Genomic DNA, 16315 nt, shown 5'->3' on the forward strand with positions numbered 1-16315 from the left:
TTTTAGCTGTTACTCACATTTTACAATCTTGGCAGTAATCATTTTACCTTGTGCAACTTTTCCAGTATTTACAAAAAAAGGACTCTAGGAATCTTAAGAGATTGCATCTAAGAAAACGGGTGCAAGTGTGTATGCATTTAAAAAGCATAATATACTACACTACATCTAAACTAATATAACATTATATGTCTATTATACTTCAGTAAAAATCACTTTAGTGACAGACAAAAGTTTTAAGGCGGAAAGCATGAAAATATTCAACTGAGATTTGTTCACTGAAAAATTGTTTATTAAGATGTTAATGTTTTATATAGTTAGTTCAGTAATTATAGAATTTAAAATTCTGAATCACCTTTGGATAATCTAAACATGTATGTAAACTACTGTATTTCCTGATATTTAACATCATTAGACTTCTCTAACTTTCAATTATCAGACAAAATATTAAACTTTCAAAGTCACATCCTTAGGAGTTCATAAATTCCTATTTGCCCCAGTTTTTTAAATATATGCTAAACCTTAGAGGAAGCCAAAATCCACAAATCCAGTCTTATTCTGCCTTTCACAATGTATATCAATCAACACAATGTACACTTTAAATATCTTCATTTTGTCAATTATGCCTCAATAAGGCTAAAAAAAAATTGAAATCCCACACAAAAGTCTTAATCTGCACCAATGCTGAGAAATAGTGCAATGAAAGATGCTTTATTCATCATGTGAGCAAAAATACAGAATACATTTACTGATTAATTTTCCCCTAAGAGAATATACTTTGTATTTAGAGAAATAAATGGTTAATTGTCGGGAGTTGCTTTTGGAGAATAATCTATCAGTGCCTTATCAACAGTCGGATACTGAAACCAGGGACCATCACCTCTCGCACGCATTAACCTTCGCACTTCCAGCTCCTGTAACCTGTAACAAACAGGATAGCAATATTGTGAGTCCAGTATCTCCAACTGCAAAGTTATCTCCATAAAAAATAACCACTAGAGAGTATTTTGCTTTTATGTAAAGTATTATCTAAAGAATTTATGTATTCAAGTACCTCAATAGATCCATGTGTATGCATATATCTGATACGCACCTATGAGCAAAATTTGGTACTTATTTTTGACTTTCATTATCTTGCTTAGGTAGTTAGCCAACAAATCCTGTTTTTTTTTTTTTTTTTTTAAGATTTTATTTATTTATCAGAGAGAGAGAAGGGGAGAGAGCAAGCACAGGCAGACAGAATGGCAGGCAGAGGCAGAGGGAGAAGCAGGCTCCCTGCCGAGCAAGGAGCCCGATGTGGGACTCGATCCCAGGACGCTGGGATCATGACTTGAGCCAAAGGCAGCTGCTTAACCAACTGAGCCACTCAGGCGTCCCGACAAATCCTGTTTTTAATCACCAGAACACCACCTGAGTTGATAATCTATTCTCTCCTCTTGTCCCTGCTCTTTATCTGGACAGATCACTTTTACATGAATAATGGTAATGTGTTTCCTGTCTTCCTGCCTTTGAGAAAACCTCTTGGAAACCACATACTCCTGAAATAGTCCCTCTCCAAAGCAAACCATAAGAGACTCTTAACTATAGAGAACAAAAAGGGTTGCAGGAGGCTGAGGTGCGTGGGGGATGGGCTAAATGGGTGATGGGTACTAAGGAGTGCACTTGTGTTGAGCACTAGGTGTTGTATCTAAGTGATGAATCAATAAATTCTACTCCTGAAACCAATATTACACTATATGTTAACTAGAATTTAGAGAAAAACTTCAAAAATAAATTAAAAAATGAAAGTCTCTTCTCCACCAAACCTTTTTCCTTCCATTTTTACAGATTATATATTAAATTTTTCATATGACTGAAAATTTATCAGTTAAATAATTCACTTTATTAACCTTAACCAGCTCACTAACCCTATCTCCTGTCTATGAGAAATTACAAACCTTTGTGATTGTCATCTAAGAGAGTACACATATTTCCTTTTTTTTTTTTTTTAAGGATTATGTATCTTCATATTATCCTTTTTCTTTTCTATTCTTTAGAATGTAATTAACCAAGGGGCACCTAGGGGGCTCAGCCATTAAGCAGCTGCCTTCATCTCAGGTCATGATCCCAGGGTCCTGGGATTGAGCCCCGCGTCTGGCTCCCTCCTCAGTGGGAAGCCTACTTCTCCATCTCCATCTCCCCCTGCTTGTGTTCCCACTCTTGCTGTCTCTCTCTTTGCTAAATAAATAAATAAATAGTCTTTAAAAAAAAACCAGAATGTAATTATCCAAAATCAAATATTAAAATACTCATCAAAAGGACTGGTTAAATGACTAATCTTTCCCCCTTGTAAGAGACTACTGGGCACCTGTTAAAAAGAATGAGGAAAACCTATATATAGTAAATACAGATGCTACATATATGGTTAAATTAAAAATGCAGGGTCTATAGTAGCAACGTCCACAATAGCCAGACTGTGGAAAGAGCAGAAATGCCCTTCAACAGACCAATGGATATATAAGATGGGGCACAGATTGCATGTATCACTACACCAAATAATAAATCATGGAACACTACACCAAAACTAATGATGTACTGTATGGTAACTAACACAATAAAAAAAAAAAAATGCAAGGTATAAAATGAGGGTGTATAGCATCTTCTCATTTCATTAAAAAATAGAAAGTAATTATCTGTGACTACGTAGATGTACACATGCAGAGAGTTAAAAAAAACTGGAGGGTCATAATAGTTATCTCTAAGGAGAGCCATTATGGGAGAAAGTCCCTTTCTATTTTGTATCTTTTATGCTTCAGTTTTCCAAATACCTAAATACACTTTTTTAAAAAATGTAGGTACTCTCATTCCATCCTCACAATGGCATCTTTTCTTCAGGGATATAAGTCAGGGTTTTGATTTTGTTTTTACTTTGTTTTGTCTGGAAATTTTATCTAAGGAATTCTGGGATTTTCTTTTTTTTAAGATTTTATGTATTTGACAGAGAGATCACAAGTAGGCAGAAAGGCAAGCAGAGAGAGAGAGGAGGAAGCAGGCTCCCCGCAGGGCAGAGAGCCCGATGCGGGGCTCTATCCCAGTACCCTGGGACCATGACCTGAGCTGAAGGCAGAGTCTCAACCCACTGAACCAGGTGCCCCTAAAACATTATTTTTTTATAAGATTTTATTTGGGGCACCTGGCTGGCTCAGTGGGTTAAAGCCTCTGCCTTCAGCTTAGGTCATGGTCCCAGGGTACTGGGATGGAGTCCTGCATCGCGCTCTCTGCTCGGCAGGGAGCCTGCTTCCCTTCCTCTCTCTCTGCCTACTTGTGATCTCTGTCAAATAAATAAATAAAATCTTAAAAAAAAATTTAAAACATATACCATTTGGTTTATCAGTGCCACTGCTAGGAATTTATATTTCAGATACACTAAATAAACATGCGTATGAGGAAATCTATGTATGAGAATATTCACCATGGCACTATGTACATTATCAAAAAACTTGGAAAGAACCTAAGTACCAACAACACGGGACTAATCAAAAAAATTAAGGCACATCCATCCAGCGAAATATATGAACAGCCATTGAAACAAATAGGGTATATATACTATTATAGAAAGATCACCAAGATATATTTAAGAGAAATGAAGACAGGGTGCAGAACAGTGTTTATAAGAGGATTCTATTTGTGTTAATATATTTTTATTTTTTTATTTAAATTCAATTAGCCAACATACAGTATATCATTACTTTCAGATGTAGTGTTCAATAATTCATCAGTTGCATATAACACCCAAGCCTCATCAAATCACATGCCCTCCTTAATGCACATCACCCAATTACCCCATCCTCCCACCTCCCCACCAGCAGCACCCCGTTTGTTCCCTATAGTTAAGTGTCTCTCATGGTTCTTCTCCCTCTCTGATGACTTCCCATTCAGTTTTCCCTCCCTTCACTTACGGTTCTCTGCACTGTTTCTTACATTCCATATATGAGTGAAACTGTGTGATAACTGACTTTCTCTGATTGACTTATTTCCCTCAGCATAATACCCTCCAGTTCCACCCACATTGATAAATGATAAGTATTAGTATTAATTCTTATAAATAAAAATACTAGTGTATTTTTAATGCAAAGAGGTTTTTTTTTTTTTTTTAGCAACAGATGTAAGAAATAACTAAATAGTAGTCACTTTTAAATATGAGACTAGGTAGAAGAGGAAAGGAAACGGGGGAACGGGGCAGAGGGAGGGGAGGGCTGCCATGCACTTAAGAGTGGGATTTAAAAAAGAATTCCTTTTATTCTGACAGATATTATCGACTAATAGTCTCTCAGTCTCCAACTTATAAACTCCACTCCAAACAAGCTATTCCCTCCCTATCTTTACCTTCTACATGGAGCATCCTGTGCTGATATAGTTTATTAAATTTTTTCTCATGGCTTGCAACAGTAAAAAAGGATTTTCTTCCTTGCTCCCTTTCCCTTTTTGCCCTTTTTTTTTTTTTTTTTTTTTTTACCGTAAATCAGCCTTCTCAGCTTCAACCTGAAGAATAGCCATTGTTTTTTCATAATTCTTTTCAGGACTATCAAAGAAAGTTCGGGCAATCCATCTTGATATAGGATGCTACAAGAGAAAATTTGTTTATTTTTATGAACAGTACTTTGCTCTTCCAGTTTCCTATTCTTTAAAATGGCCATCTCAGTTAAACCAATAATATTTACTAAATGCCAACTACTTTATATGTAGTTTAAATAATTTTAATCCATTACATGGATACTATTTTTGTCCCCATTTTATAGACAAGCAACTTACACAATGTTATACAGTTACTAAGTGCCAGCATCTGGACTCAAACCAGGTCTGTCTAACTCTAAAACCTGTGCTTTTGCCATTATACTACATGGAGTACCTTAAGTGGCAGATTTAGGAACCAAACCCAGGGTTTGGTGATCAAAAACTGAAGCTCCTTCTCTCAGCACTCCTTCTCTCTGTATGGCCTGCCTTAAGGTGCGATAATGATACATTTCTTTTCTGAAATACAGTTCATTCAGGTAATAAAACACAATAGTATTTAATCAAGGCCATCTCACTACAATACTTATAAAGACAAGTAACAGACTTAACTTCAGGTTTTAGTAGCAGTGATAGCATAGTAAAATGACTAACAGTATAGGCTGTCGGGCCATGCCTACCTAGGTTCCAATACTGGCCCTACTTCTTGGACAGGTCATTTATCCTCTTTTAAGCCTCAGTCTCTTCATCTCTGAACTGGGAATAATAATAGCACATTTCACATGGAATAAGAGAATATTTGCAAATTACTACCATAATGCCTGCTACACAGCAGATGCTCAATAAAGAACTGCTAGCATTAGCACAGGTAACATCTTTCCTCAGGCATTGAACTGAGGATAAATGCTGACTGTTACTCTGCTAGGATAAGAACACACTACAGAGTCATTCTTTAAAAAAAAAAAAAAAACCACCATGAAGATTAAAGTAATAAAACACAGAAAATTACCAAAAGAAGTTGCTTGTAAAAAGTTAGGACAAAATGTATCATCTACTTGTTATCGAAAAGAATAAAAAACAGTATTGTAATTGCTAAATTAAGACATTAATCAGTGCACTGACAAGACACCCAACAGAAAGTAACTTTCAATGGCCCATACCCACCTTGAAATATTCCCAGTGTTCTGGGATGTAGCCTTCTGGAATCTCTGCTAACTCAGCTTCACCTAATAAGAGAAAACAGTGATGTCCAATTTTAGTATCAGGAGTTTATAATATTAATTCTTCCCCATTTAAGTAAGAAACCAACTTCTTGTGATTTTAAAGGAACTTCTGTTTGTACCAATGAAGATTAAAACACAGCTGACCCTTGAACAACATGAGTTTGAATGGCATGAGTCTACTTACACATGGGATTTTCTACTGTATAGTACTGTAAATGTATTTTCTCTTCCTTAAGATTTTCTTAGTAACATTTGTTCTCTAGCTTACTTTACTTTTTCATTTAATTTTATTTATCTGAGAGATAGAGCATATGCATAGGTGGGGAGGAGCAGAGAAAGAGGGAGAAGGAGAGAAGCAGACTCTCTGCTGGGGAGTGGCCGAACCTGATGTGGGGCTGGATCTTACAACCATGAAATCATGACTTGATTGAAACCAAGAGGTGGACACTTAACCAATTGAGCCACCTAGGTGCCCCTCTCTAGCTTACTTTATTAATAAGAATACACTATATAATTAAAAAAACAAAGTATGTGTTAATCCACTCTTTATGTTATTGATAAGGCTTCTGGTCAACAATAGGCTATTAGTAAAATTTTACGGGGAGTCAAAAATTACATGCAATTTTTGACTGAGCAGGGGGTTGACACCCCAACACTATTCAAGGATCAAGGAGCAACTGTATTTTAGTCACTTTAATGTGGCTGAAAATCATTTAATTCATTAGATATTTTTAGATGTCTTCTATGTGTAAGGCATTGCCTATAGACGTTATGTAAGAGTTTCAAACTTTGTTTTTATATAGTATAACAAAATATAATAAAGAACACATTCCTTCTGGTTTTTCCTATCACTGCCAGACAAAGCATTTTAGAATTCAAGATGTTAGAAGTACTTTGGGCAGAATTTCCCATGGAATCCTAATGTTAGCTGTCTTTCATAGTTTCATTCTTTATTATTTAGAAGATTATAATTTTATGTGTTCCAAGAAGAATAAAAAAAAATTCTTCCATCACTCAGCCTCTCTTCCACCTCTCTTTCTATTTTCCTTATTCAGATTTGTCAAAGCTGGTTTGGAGAAATAATGAGGAGGAGGTTAACAAGGCTTTCTGAAGCCTTTTATAGCCTCTACAGAGTTGATGACCTTAAAGGTTTTTGGAGGGAAAAAAAAAATGTTAAAAAAACATTGTATAGTATTGCAGATTGTTATATGGTTACTGTAAAATAAAATCTCATGCCTATGTTAATATTTAAATAATTTTTCTCAGGGCACTTGGGTGGCTCTGCCTTTGTTTGGCTCAGGTCATGATGCCAGGGTCCTGGGGATCAAGTCCTGCATCAGGCTCCTTGTTCAGCAGTGTCTGCCACTACCCCGTTTGTGTTCCCTCTCTCTGTCAACTAAATAAATAAAATCATAAAAAAAAGAAAAAAAAAGATTAAAAAACAAATAACTTTCTTTATAATATCCATAACTTCTGTTATTAATGTACAGAGGTCTTAAAATTTTACCAATTCAGTCAGAGAGGTACTTACCAATGAATATATTCACCAGAGTTATACCAATGGCTACTGGAATCCCAGTCAACAAAATGTAGAATTTCTGTTGAGATTAAAAAATGGTTTTCAAATAACCATTTCCTAACTCTCTTTCCCCACTCTCAAACTATCATTTTTTAATTCCTTACACTGTCTTCCTTACAGTTTATTTTACAAAATAAACTGGCCAAATTGGAAATGTGGTACCAAATTACTTCTGAGATTTTCTTTTACTCTAACTTCTAGATGCCTATGTTTGGCACTAAAAATGAAAGAAAAAAGTAAGGATGAATTAATTATATAAGACCATATCTATTTAAGTGGTTTTTCATTTTTTGGTTGACACAATGTAATAATAGTTGAGAAGTTTTTGTAGTAAGATGAAAATGGTAAAAACATCTGAGTGATTTCAACCACTGTAAAGTTTGAGTTGGTGATGACAAGAAATGTGGGAGCTCAGCCATGAGGATGAAGAGGGACATTGAGCACAAAGGGCAAGCAAGAGATCTAGAGGGCAGCCACTGCTCAAACGATCACAGCTGAAGGAAGCGTGACAAGAGTCCAGACACTCTTCCATCTTCCAAGACTCTCCTTTTCCTTATAGAACCTTGAAATATAAATATACAGCCAGTAGCCCACTTGATCCTCTGAAATCAATGTTCCTGAACAATACAGAATAAAAAATTATAACCCAAAATAATGGAGTTACTTAAAGAAGTTTTTCAGTGAGTTCCCTGGTAATTTAAAGAATATTTAAGTAATACAGATAACTATCCCCAAGCAAATACATTTTCAAAGTCCTATAATTTATAGATTTTGGGGTGTGTGTGTGTGTGTGTGTGTACATGTGCAAGGGACCACAGATTATATTTCAAAACCCTACAATCTTAAGAATAAGGAAATGGCTCAAATTTTACCTCTAATGCATGAGTCCTTTCTATGAAGAATTAAAGCTTCACTAATTTAAAAAGAAATTCAGGAACAAATCAGACATTACTACAAAATCTCAGTATCAATTGAGAAAAGAAATATGAATTTACAAAATAACATCTTTTTAAAACAAAAGATGTTCTCTAAATAGACAAAAAAAAACCCAAAACCCCACATTCCTATTTGTATGTAAAGAGTTTAGTTCAGCAAAATTTTTAACTCACCATTAAACTCAAAAAACGCTTGTCATAGAATGCAGATGGTTTGATGATAAATAGTCTTTTCCCATGGTCTCCACTATGTCGCACAGGAGCTGGAAATATTAAACTACCCTGTTATATGCAAGGCTCAAGTTATACTGTTATATTCTGAGATCAAAGCAGGTTATAAGAAAATATACATGCATAAATGTTTAATGTGTATTAAGATAAAAATACATATTTTTATTTGAGTACTAAAGGCAGAGTAGCTATCTTTAAACAGAGACTGGTGTACTGTTGTAAACTATAGTTCTCTCCATTTTTCAACATTAAAGAAATATCTAAATCATTGTTTGAATTTGTTTCCATTGCAGGCAAGAAGGTCAGATACTCTTGGCAGACTACTTATCTTTGTTTACCTCTACAATAAATATTTGCTACAGTTATTAAGTAAATAAACTTAATTTACATTGTGTCATTTCACATGATGAGACAATATACATTAGGAGCTCACAGCAAACTAGATAGAAAGACATCTATTCAACATATCTCCAGCAGGAATTTGAACTTGTTCAAAAGTAAACACTCTAACGTATTTCGATAAAATCACTCGGATTGTGAGTATCATCCTCTTCATATTCTCACTCAGATGATATGTAATCAATTCTCACTGGAGAGAAACTGAGACAGAATTTCACTCCTGATCTTTTTTCTACATGATTTCCCTTTCCTGGATGTCTGGAAGGACCACTGCAAACACTGTAAGCCCTTTCTCCTGAAAGCAAGAAAGGATCTTACTGTTACTGGAAAGTGAAGTTACTGTTTCTGCTGAGTGTGACTGTATTCAAGGAAATTTCACGTGAAAGTCATTGTGGGAAAAAACTACTTTCCATTAAAGGAATTTCAGTCATCACAGAGCTCATAAAGATTTGTATCCTTTGTTCAAGCTTAAATGTCTGGAATGCCCTCCCCTCTCCTGAAATGTATTCTTTAGGCCCAGATGACATTTTATCCTCCAAGAAACCAGCCCTCTTTCCAAGCATGTGAGATCTCCACCTTTCAACTGCTGTATATTCTAGTGATATTCATACTTGCTTTCACTGTTCCCACTGAAACATAAACGTCCCATTGAAATATAAATGTCTTGAAGTTAAGAATACAGGAACTGTATTCTTAATTTTGGCATCACCTACAGCAGCTTGTAATGAATTTAGGAGCTTAATTCATAGAAGAATTAGAAGCTGGCATGAATTTACGGGGTACAATTCATACTATTAAGGCTTCTAAAATAACAAGAGCATGTGACAAAGTAATTATGTATATCAGAAAACAATTTGAAAGATACAGTGGAATTCTCTATGGACTACGTGGGGGGAAAAGGGCTGGATAACAGTATAAACCACTCATTAATTAAATAAATATCTAAGTGCCTACTATGTAGAGGTCCTATGCTAGGCCTACAGTCTCAAAGGGATATAGATCCCGCTGGGAGAAACAAATAAACATAATTAGACATCTGTAAGGACAAAACAGAGAAGAAACAGGATGCAATGTCAGAGAAAAACAGGCCCAGGAGTTCCTATTTACACAGGATGGTGAGGATGGGGGAGTATGAAGAAGGTGCATATTAAGCTGAGCGAAATAGCAATTTAGGTGAATTTGTAAGGTGTAATTGATTGATTGATTACACCCAAGTGCTGCTTACTTAATTCAGTAACCTGCCAAAAGGCTCTCTCCACAGCCCTGAGAGGTCAAGACGTCTATACAAGGCCTGGATGAGGTGAAAATGACATTCCTGATGACACAAAGCTACTACTACCAGAGTGACTTCTACACTGATGATGAAGTGGGATCCCAAAAGTCTTCATACTCATTTTTTAAAATTTTATTAACATATAATGTATTATTTGCTTCCACAGTACAGGTCTGTGAATCATCAGTCTTACACAATTCACAACCCTCACCATAGCACATACCGTCCCCAATTTCCATAACCTAGCCACCTTATCCCTCCCACCCCCCACTCCCTGCAATCCTCAGTTTATTTCCTGAGATTACGAGTGTCTTATGATGTCTCCCTCCCCAACCCCATGTTGCTTCTTCATACACATTTACAAAAGGCTGATTCTAAAAGGATTAAATAGAGTAAGTGGAGTACCTGACTGCATCCTCTGAAAGTTGCTCACATGTTTAAGAATCATTGGTGTGGTGTGGTTACCAAGAATGCCAAAGACAGTTCAACCTTAATCTTATGTTCTAGAAGCATAGGGTCAAAATAGGAGGAGCACCCACCCCCATCTCCTAACCACACCTGCAGAAGTGTATCCATCCCAGAGCACACTGTTCTAGAGAACAATCTGGAGGACACTCCAATTTTAGCAACCAGGATGGCAAACAACCTGGAAACTGATACAGTGAACCTTAAAGAACTGAAACTGATTGGCCTATAAAAAAGAAGTCTGGGTAGAAACCAGATAAATGTCTTTAAATAGCGAAAGGGAAAAAAAAAAAGCTAAAGGACTGTCCCATGACAAAGGGCTTATACTAGTCTATGTTGGCCTGAAAGGAAGAACTAGGATCAATGTGTGAAAGAAAAATTTTCAGCTTAATATAAGGAACAAATTTCTAACAATTTTACTGGTTCAAAATAAAATTGGACTATATCTCCAGTTCCCCTTTATGGAGTTATTCAATATCAACAATGGGAGGTAACAAGGATACTCTGGGGGTTGGCCTAGAGGATTTCTAAGGTCCTTTTCCTCAAAGAATCTGAACATATGGCCTATCTTAGAACAAAAGGGCATACCATTGGACTTAATTAGTCTGAATGATTCCCTTCCAACTCCGAGAACTCTTTTTTTGGACTTAACATTTTTGGACTTACTTTCCTCTTTTCCGAAAGGTTTTCCCCCAGGCTCTTTGAATAGTTACCTCCATACCTCATGCTTCAGGGTCAAGATCAAATGTAACCTCCTCGAAGAGGTCTTCTCTGGCTACCCTATTTAAAGCTGGCCTCCCACTTACCCTCCTTAACATCATTTGGTTAGTTCCCTTAGAACAATACACACTAGGCCTGATTTTTTTTTTAAGCCTGATTATTTTGCTTTAGTCCAACAGGTGAAGGAATAGATTATTCAGTACTTTATCTACAGTACCTTTAGTGTCTGCCACATGGAAGGTGCCCCATAAATATTGTTCAATTTACATTTCTTAAGTAAACTAAATGTTAGTCAGGATCCTTCCTTGCCTTCTGAAAGTAAATCTACTCAGAAGAGATAGTGTCCTCCCAATTTTCCTTTTCAATCAGGCAGACAGGCAGACAGAAAGACAAACACACACAAACACACATACTCCACAGAAAGTGAGATGGATGACACTCTGCACGTTTTAAGGACAACTGATTATGAAAAACACTATTCATAGATATGGAAAATGTAACAAAAAACTATGGGAGAATGCTTGGTCTGATTGCATTCTAGCAATATTAATGCAGTTAGGAAAGTGAATTGCTTGCTTTTTTTTTACATATAATACCCTAATGTTAAACAATAATTATTTTTGTCATTAAATGTGGTAAATAACTATTATTACTATTAGCTGTTCTAAAGTATACTTCATAGCACTAAACTCTTTTCAAATATTCTAAACCTTCATGATTTGTTATTGATATAGTAAGGCCATCTGCTTACAATCTAAAAATATTAGGGTGAACATTGCTTACAACCAGGTGACTGCCAGGATTTCTGGAACTCGATTCTCCTTCCACCAAAATACACACCTTCTACCATTCTCTAAAGCCTGAAATTTCTCAACTAGGTTTTCCTTTAGCTTTATGAAACTAATTTAGCTTTATGAAACTAAATTTTTTTTTTAAGATTTTATTTATTTGACAGACGGAGATCACAAGTAGGCAGAGAAGCAGGTCGAGAGAGAGAAGGAAGCAGGCTCCATGCTAAGCAGAGAGCCCGACACAGGGCTTGATCCCAGGACCCTGGGATCATGACCTGAGCCGAAGGGAGAGGCTTTAACCCACTGAGCCACCCAGGCGCCCCTCAATAACTAATTTTTTTTAATGCAAATAACCTCAGGAAAGTTATGTTTTTGACAACTGTGGTATTTATAAGGAACAAATAAGATAAGGTAGATTTTGTGTCTTCATGACAATAATAGAAAACTGGCCATTTTCTTTTTCTCATTCTCAGACTATTCCCAGTTAATGACTCCAACTCAATTACCCAGGATAAAAATCTCACTCATCTTCCTTGCACCTACTCCACGTTCATCAGCTGACAAGGCCTCTTGATTCTAAGATTCAAATTTTGTATTTCTTTCCAGGCCGTCTTCACCTCACTCACTGGCTAAAGTAATCAACACCTCCTTAGAAGTCAACCAATATTCAGAAGCATCTTCCCAAAACACTACTGATGTTGCTCTCCCGCTAAAACATTCTCTCTCTGCAGCCTACAAAAGAGTTCAGATACTTTGGTTTCATATTCAGTCCTTCCACTCCTCCAATTTAACCCCAACTTTCCGTTCTTAAGCCTTTTCTCTCAACACTTACCTATCCCGAGAGTCCCACATTCAGATCTATCAGAAAATACATCTTTGGGGCACCTGGGTGGCTCGTGGTTTGGGCCTCTGCCTTCAGCCCAGGTCATGATCTCGATGTCTTGGGACTGAGCCCCACATTGGGCTCTCTGATTAGCGGGGAGCCTGCTTCCCCCTCTCTCTGCCTGCCTCTCTGCTTACTTGTGATTTCTCTCTGTGTGTGTGTCTCTCTCTCTGTGTCAAACAAATAAATAAAATCTTTAAAAAAAAAAAAAAAGAAAGAAAGAAAGAAAGAAAAGAAAATACATCCTCTACTTTTCTGCCAATTACAATTTTAAAACTATCCAGAATCTGGGACGCCTGGGTGGCTCAGTTGGTTGGGCAGCTGCCTTCGGCTCAGGTCATGATCCCAGCGTCCTGGGATCGAGTCCCATATCGGGCTCCTTGCTCCGCAGGGAGCCTGCTTCTCCGTCTGACTCTGCCTTCCACTCTGTCTGCCTGTGCTCGCTCTCGCTCGCTCTCTCTGACAAATAAATAAAATCTTTAAAAAAAAAAAAAAAAAAAAAAAAAAAAATTTTTTAAAAAAAAAAAAAAAATAAAAAAAATAAAACTATCCAGAATCTAGTTAAAATGTCTCACCTTCTATGTCTGAATTAACTCCATACTCTTTTGTTTATCTAATCATTTAAATACTCTCCTCAGTTTTTTAAAACCATAATATGCACACATCAGTCTTCAAGTTAAAGCTCCTGCAGCTGAGGGAAGAACTTAAGCTTATTTCTCGAATCCTTTGATATAAGACAATAAATAATTTAATAAAATAGAATACTTGCATCTACTTACCTCCTGATTAAGGTTTTCAATGACAGTGAATGAAGATAACGGGACAGTACCAGATGTTTAAGAAAGGGGTAGCCACAGAGCTCTGTAGAAGGCTAATGCTTCTAAATCCAGGTGCTGTAGATTTTCCCACTCTCTCTCACAACTTTCTTATGAGGTAGGTTAAAACTTACCCTCTTTTTTTTTTTTTTTTTTTAAAGCAGTTCTTATGGTAAAATAAGTACCTTTCAAAATGACACTCTAAAAAGACGCAAACTTTTGCAGAAACGTATAAATTCTTGTCAGTTATAAGTTCTTTTTTTTTTTTTTTTAAAGATTTTTATTTATTTATATGACAGAGAGAGAGATCACAAGTAGGCAGAGAGGCAGGCAGAGAGAGAGAGGAGAAAACAGGCTCCCCGCTGAGCAGAGAGCCTGATGCGGGGCTCGATCCCAGGACCCTGAGATCATGACCTGAGCCGAAGGCAGAGGCTTAACCCACTGAGCCACCCAGGCGCCCCTCAGTTATAAATTCTTGTCAGTAGGAAAGAGTTTAGATTTATTTTATTTCTCTTGTCAACAGAATATAAGCATAGGTGTAATAAACATCCTCTTTTTTTTTAAAGATGAAGAAACATAGGCTCCAAGTAATTGCCTTCCACTTGGCTTCCAAGATATGATGACCCAAAGCCACATAGCTACTAAACTCTGAAGGCAGGATTTGAACATAGGCAGTCTAGCTCCAGGCAAAACAAAACAAGGCAAGGTTCTCTTCACTGCTGGATCTTACAGTCTCATAGGAGCAGACACAAGCAGTAATAAATTAAAACCTTTTATTCCATGGTGAGAGATGAGACTACCTGCAAAATACCTTGGAAAGCAGGTAGAAGACTGAAACACAGTAACTCTAGCATAGCTATTAGATCCTTTCCTGCTCCCAGGTGTAGATTATAGATCCTTCCAGAATTCCATGAATGGGGAATAATGTATAAAGAGGATTTGGGAATGAGATTTGACCTGAGTTTATCTCCAGCAAGGCATGATTAAATACTATCCCCAGCAAGTATATGAAGAGGATTATTTGTAATCAGAAATGGCTTACAAACAGAATTTATCAAAAAATGTTTGCACGTGTAGTTTTTTAACAGGTTCAAATTTCTGCTGGAAATTTGTTCAATACCACTGGTTCTTCCCATCATTTTTGCAACAAGTCTCTGTATAATGCTTCATCATGTGAAGTGACATAACTCAAATTAAACTGGGAGAAGAAAAAGGGTAAACAGATATTTTGAGGGTGGAGACCTTTTTGGCTTCACTTCCTCTCTACCTGCTTGTATTGCATAGAGCAGATAGCTTATGGTATATTTTTTACCAAGAGCATTAAATGAATTAATACATTTAAAATCTTGGGATGGCACATGGCACATAGGTGTTCAATAAATGTTAGCTACTGTTACTATTATTAAATTTGATGCAGTACTGCATTATTTTTCTAATAATGAAGTCACAGTTCCTTTATTAGTAAAATGGGGATAATAACATTGTACGTACTTTGCAGTCTTTGAAAGAATTAGATTGAATACAAGGCATTGAGGCTTTGCTATTACGATTATTCATTCTCCTATACGTCAATACAGTCTCCAAGAAGCTCCAACTAGCCTTACCATGCCCTTCTTGGACCTAGCGACTTTCCTGCATGAGCCCCTTCCTAAGAAGTTATTAAAACTTATCATTTTATGACTCTGTTGCTATCAAACGAATACAATCCAGGCTGGATTCATTACCACATATCATTAACATTAACCCTAAAAACATGGGTCCCCCCCCCCTTTGGTTTTGAAAGAAATATAAATTAAAACATTCTCATGGATCCTAAAAATATCGTGAAGGCACTGTGCCTACTTAAATGAGTGAGCCCTGAGCCTCTCCACCTACGTTATCTATTACTTAGCATCGGGGGCTTCTGGGCAACGTGACTTCCAATTTTGTGGGATTAGTACGTGGTGTGGGTGGAACATACAAAGAATCTGGTGCCTGAGAAACAGAGGACTCAGCTCTATGTCCTTTTAACCCCTACTTCATCCGCAAATTAGCACCAAGTGGAATGCCAGAGAGGCAAAGTGCTTCACAAATGCTAATTAACAACTGAAACGCGAACGCTCTCATTACTTCAGAAAAACCCTTGTCTTCTCACAAAGACCACGCTCCGTCTCTTCTCTCAAGCCCCAGGCCCTCAATTTCTCCCAGATCTCACCAAGGTCACCAGGGAAGACTTCTCCATCTCTCACCCCACATCCCCTGAGCGCGCTTTCTCCCAAAGCTAGCACCCACCGACAGTCTTCGGAAAGCCACGGGTGAGGAAGCCCCCGAATCCGAGCCGAGTACCAAGCCGGCGGCCGGAGAGAGCAGCCACTGCAGTGACCGAAACCCGCTGCAATAAGCTCATGGCCGCCATGGCTACTACGGGCAGTTGACAAACTGGGGGAAGTAACGGGAGCCGAAAGAGCCAATTTACGAACCAGGACGAAGGCGGAAGGTGACCATGTTGAGTGAGGGCAGAGCCTCTTTCTGTT

General features: G+C 37.2%; 1 protein-coding gene across 2 annotated transcripts; it reads right to left on the minus strand.

Moving 5' to 3' along the window:
• Positions 1-689: 689 nt before the first annotated feature.
• NDUFB5 (NADH:ubiquinone oxidoreductase subunit B5) lies at positions 690-16315 on the minus strand. 2 transcript variants are annotated; one of them, XM_059163407.1, is made up of 6 exons: positions 16074-16311; positions 8400-8488; positions 7243-7309; positions 5653-5714; positions 4493-4599; positions 690-918 (listed from the first exon to the last, which is right to left on the minus strand). In XM_059163407.1, the coding sequence occupies exons 1-6, from the start codon at positions 16195-16197 to the stop codon at positions 798-800; spliced, it is 570 nt and encodes a 189-aa protein (XP_059019390.1). In that variant the 5' UTR covers positions 16198-16311; the 3' UTR covers positions 690-797. The 2 variants fall into 2 exon arrangements, with proteins under 2 accessions (XP_059019390.1, XP_059019391.1); XM_059163408.1 differs by lacking the exons at positions 7243-7309; positions 8400-8488 and having other exon boundaries at positions 16074-16315.

The sequence above is a fragment of the Mustela lutreola genome, chromosome 2, assembly GCF_030435805.1.
Source record: "Mustela lutreola isolate mMusLut2 chromosome 2, mMusLut2.pri, whole genome shotgun sequence".
Taxonomy (NCBI): domain Eukaryota; kingdom Metazoa; phylum Chordata; class Mammalia; order Carnivora; family Mustelidae; genus Mustela; species Mustela lutreola.

Coding starts and splice junctions, on each gene's coding strand:
- NDUFB5 (XM_059163407.1), bottom strand. CDS start 16,197: ATGGCGGCCATGAGCTTATTGCAGCGGGTTTCGGTCACTGCAGTGGCT. Junction 7,310..8,399: donor AGCGTTTTTTGAGTTTAATG/GTGAGTTAAAAA, acceptor TAATCTCAACAG/AAATTCTACATTTTGTTGAC. Junction 5,715..7,242: donor TCTGGTGAATATATTCATTG/GTAAGTACCTCT, acceptor TTCTCTTATTAG/GTGAAGCTGAGTTAGCAGAG.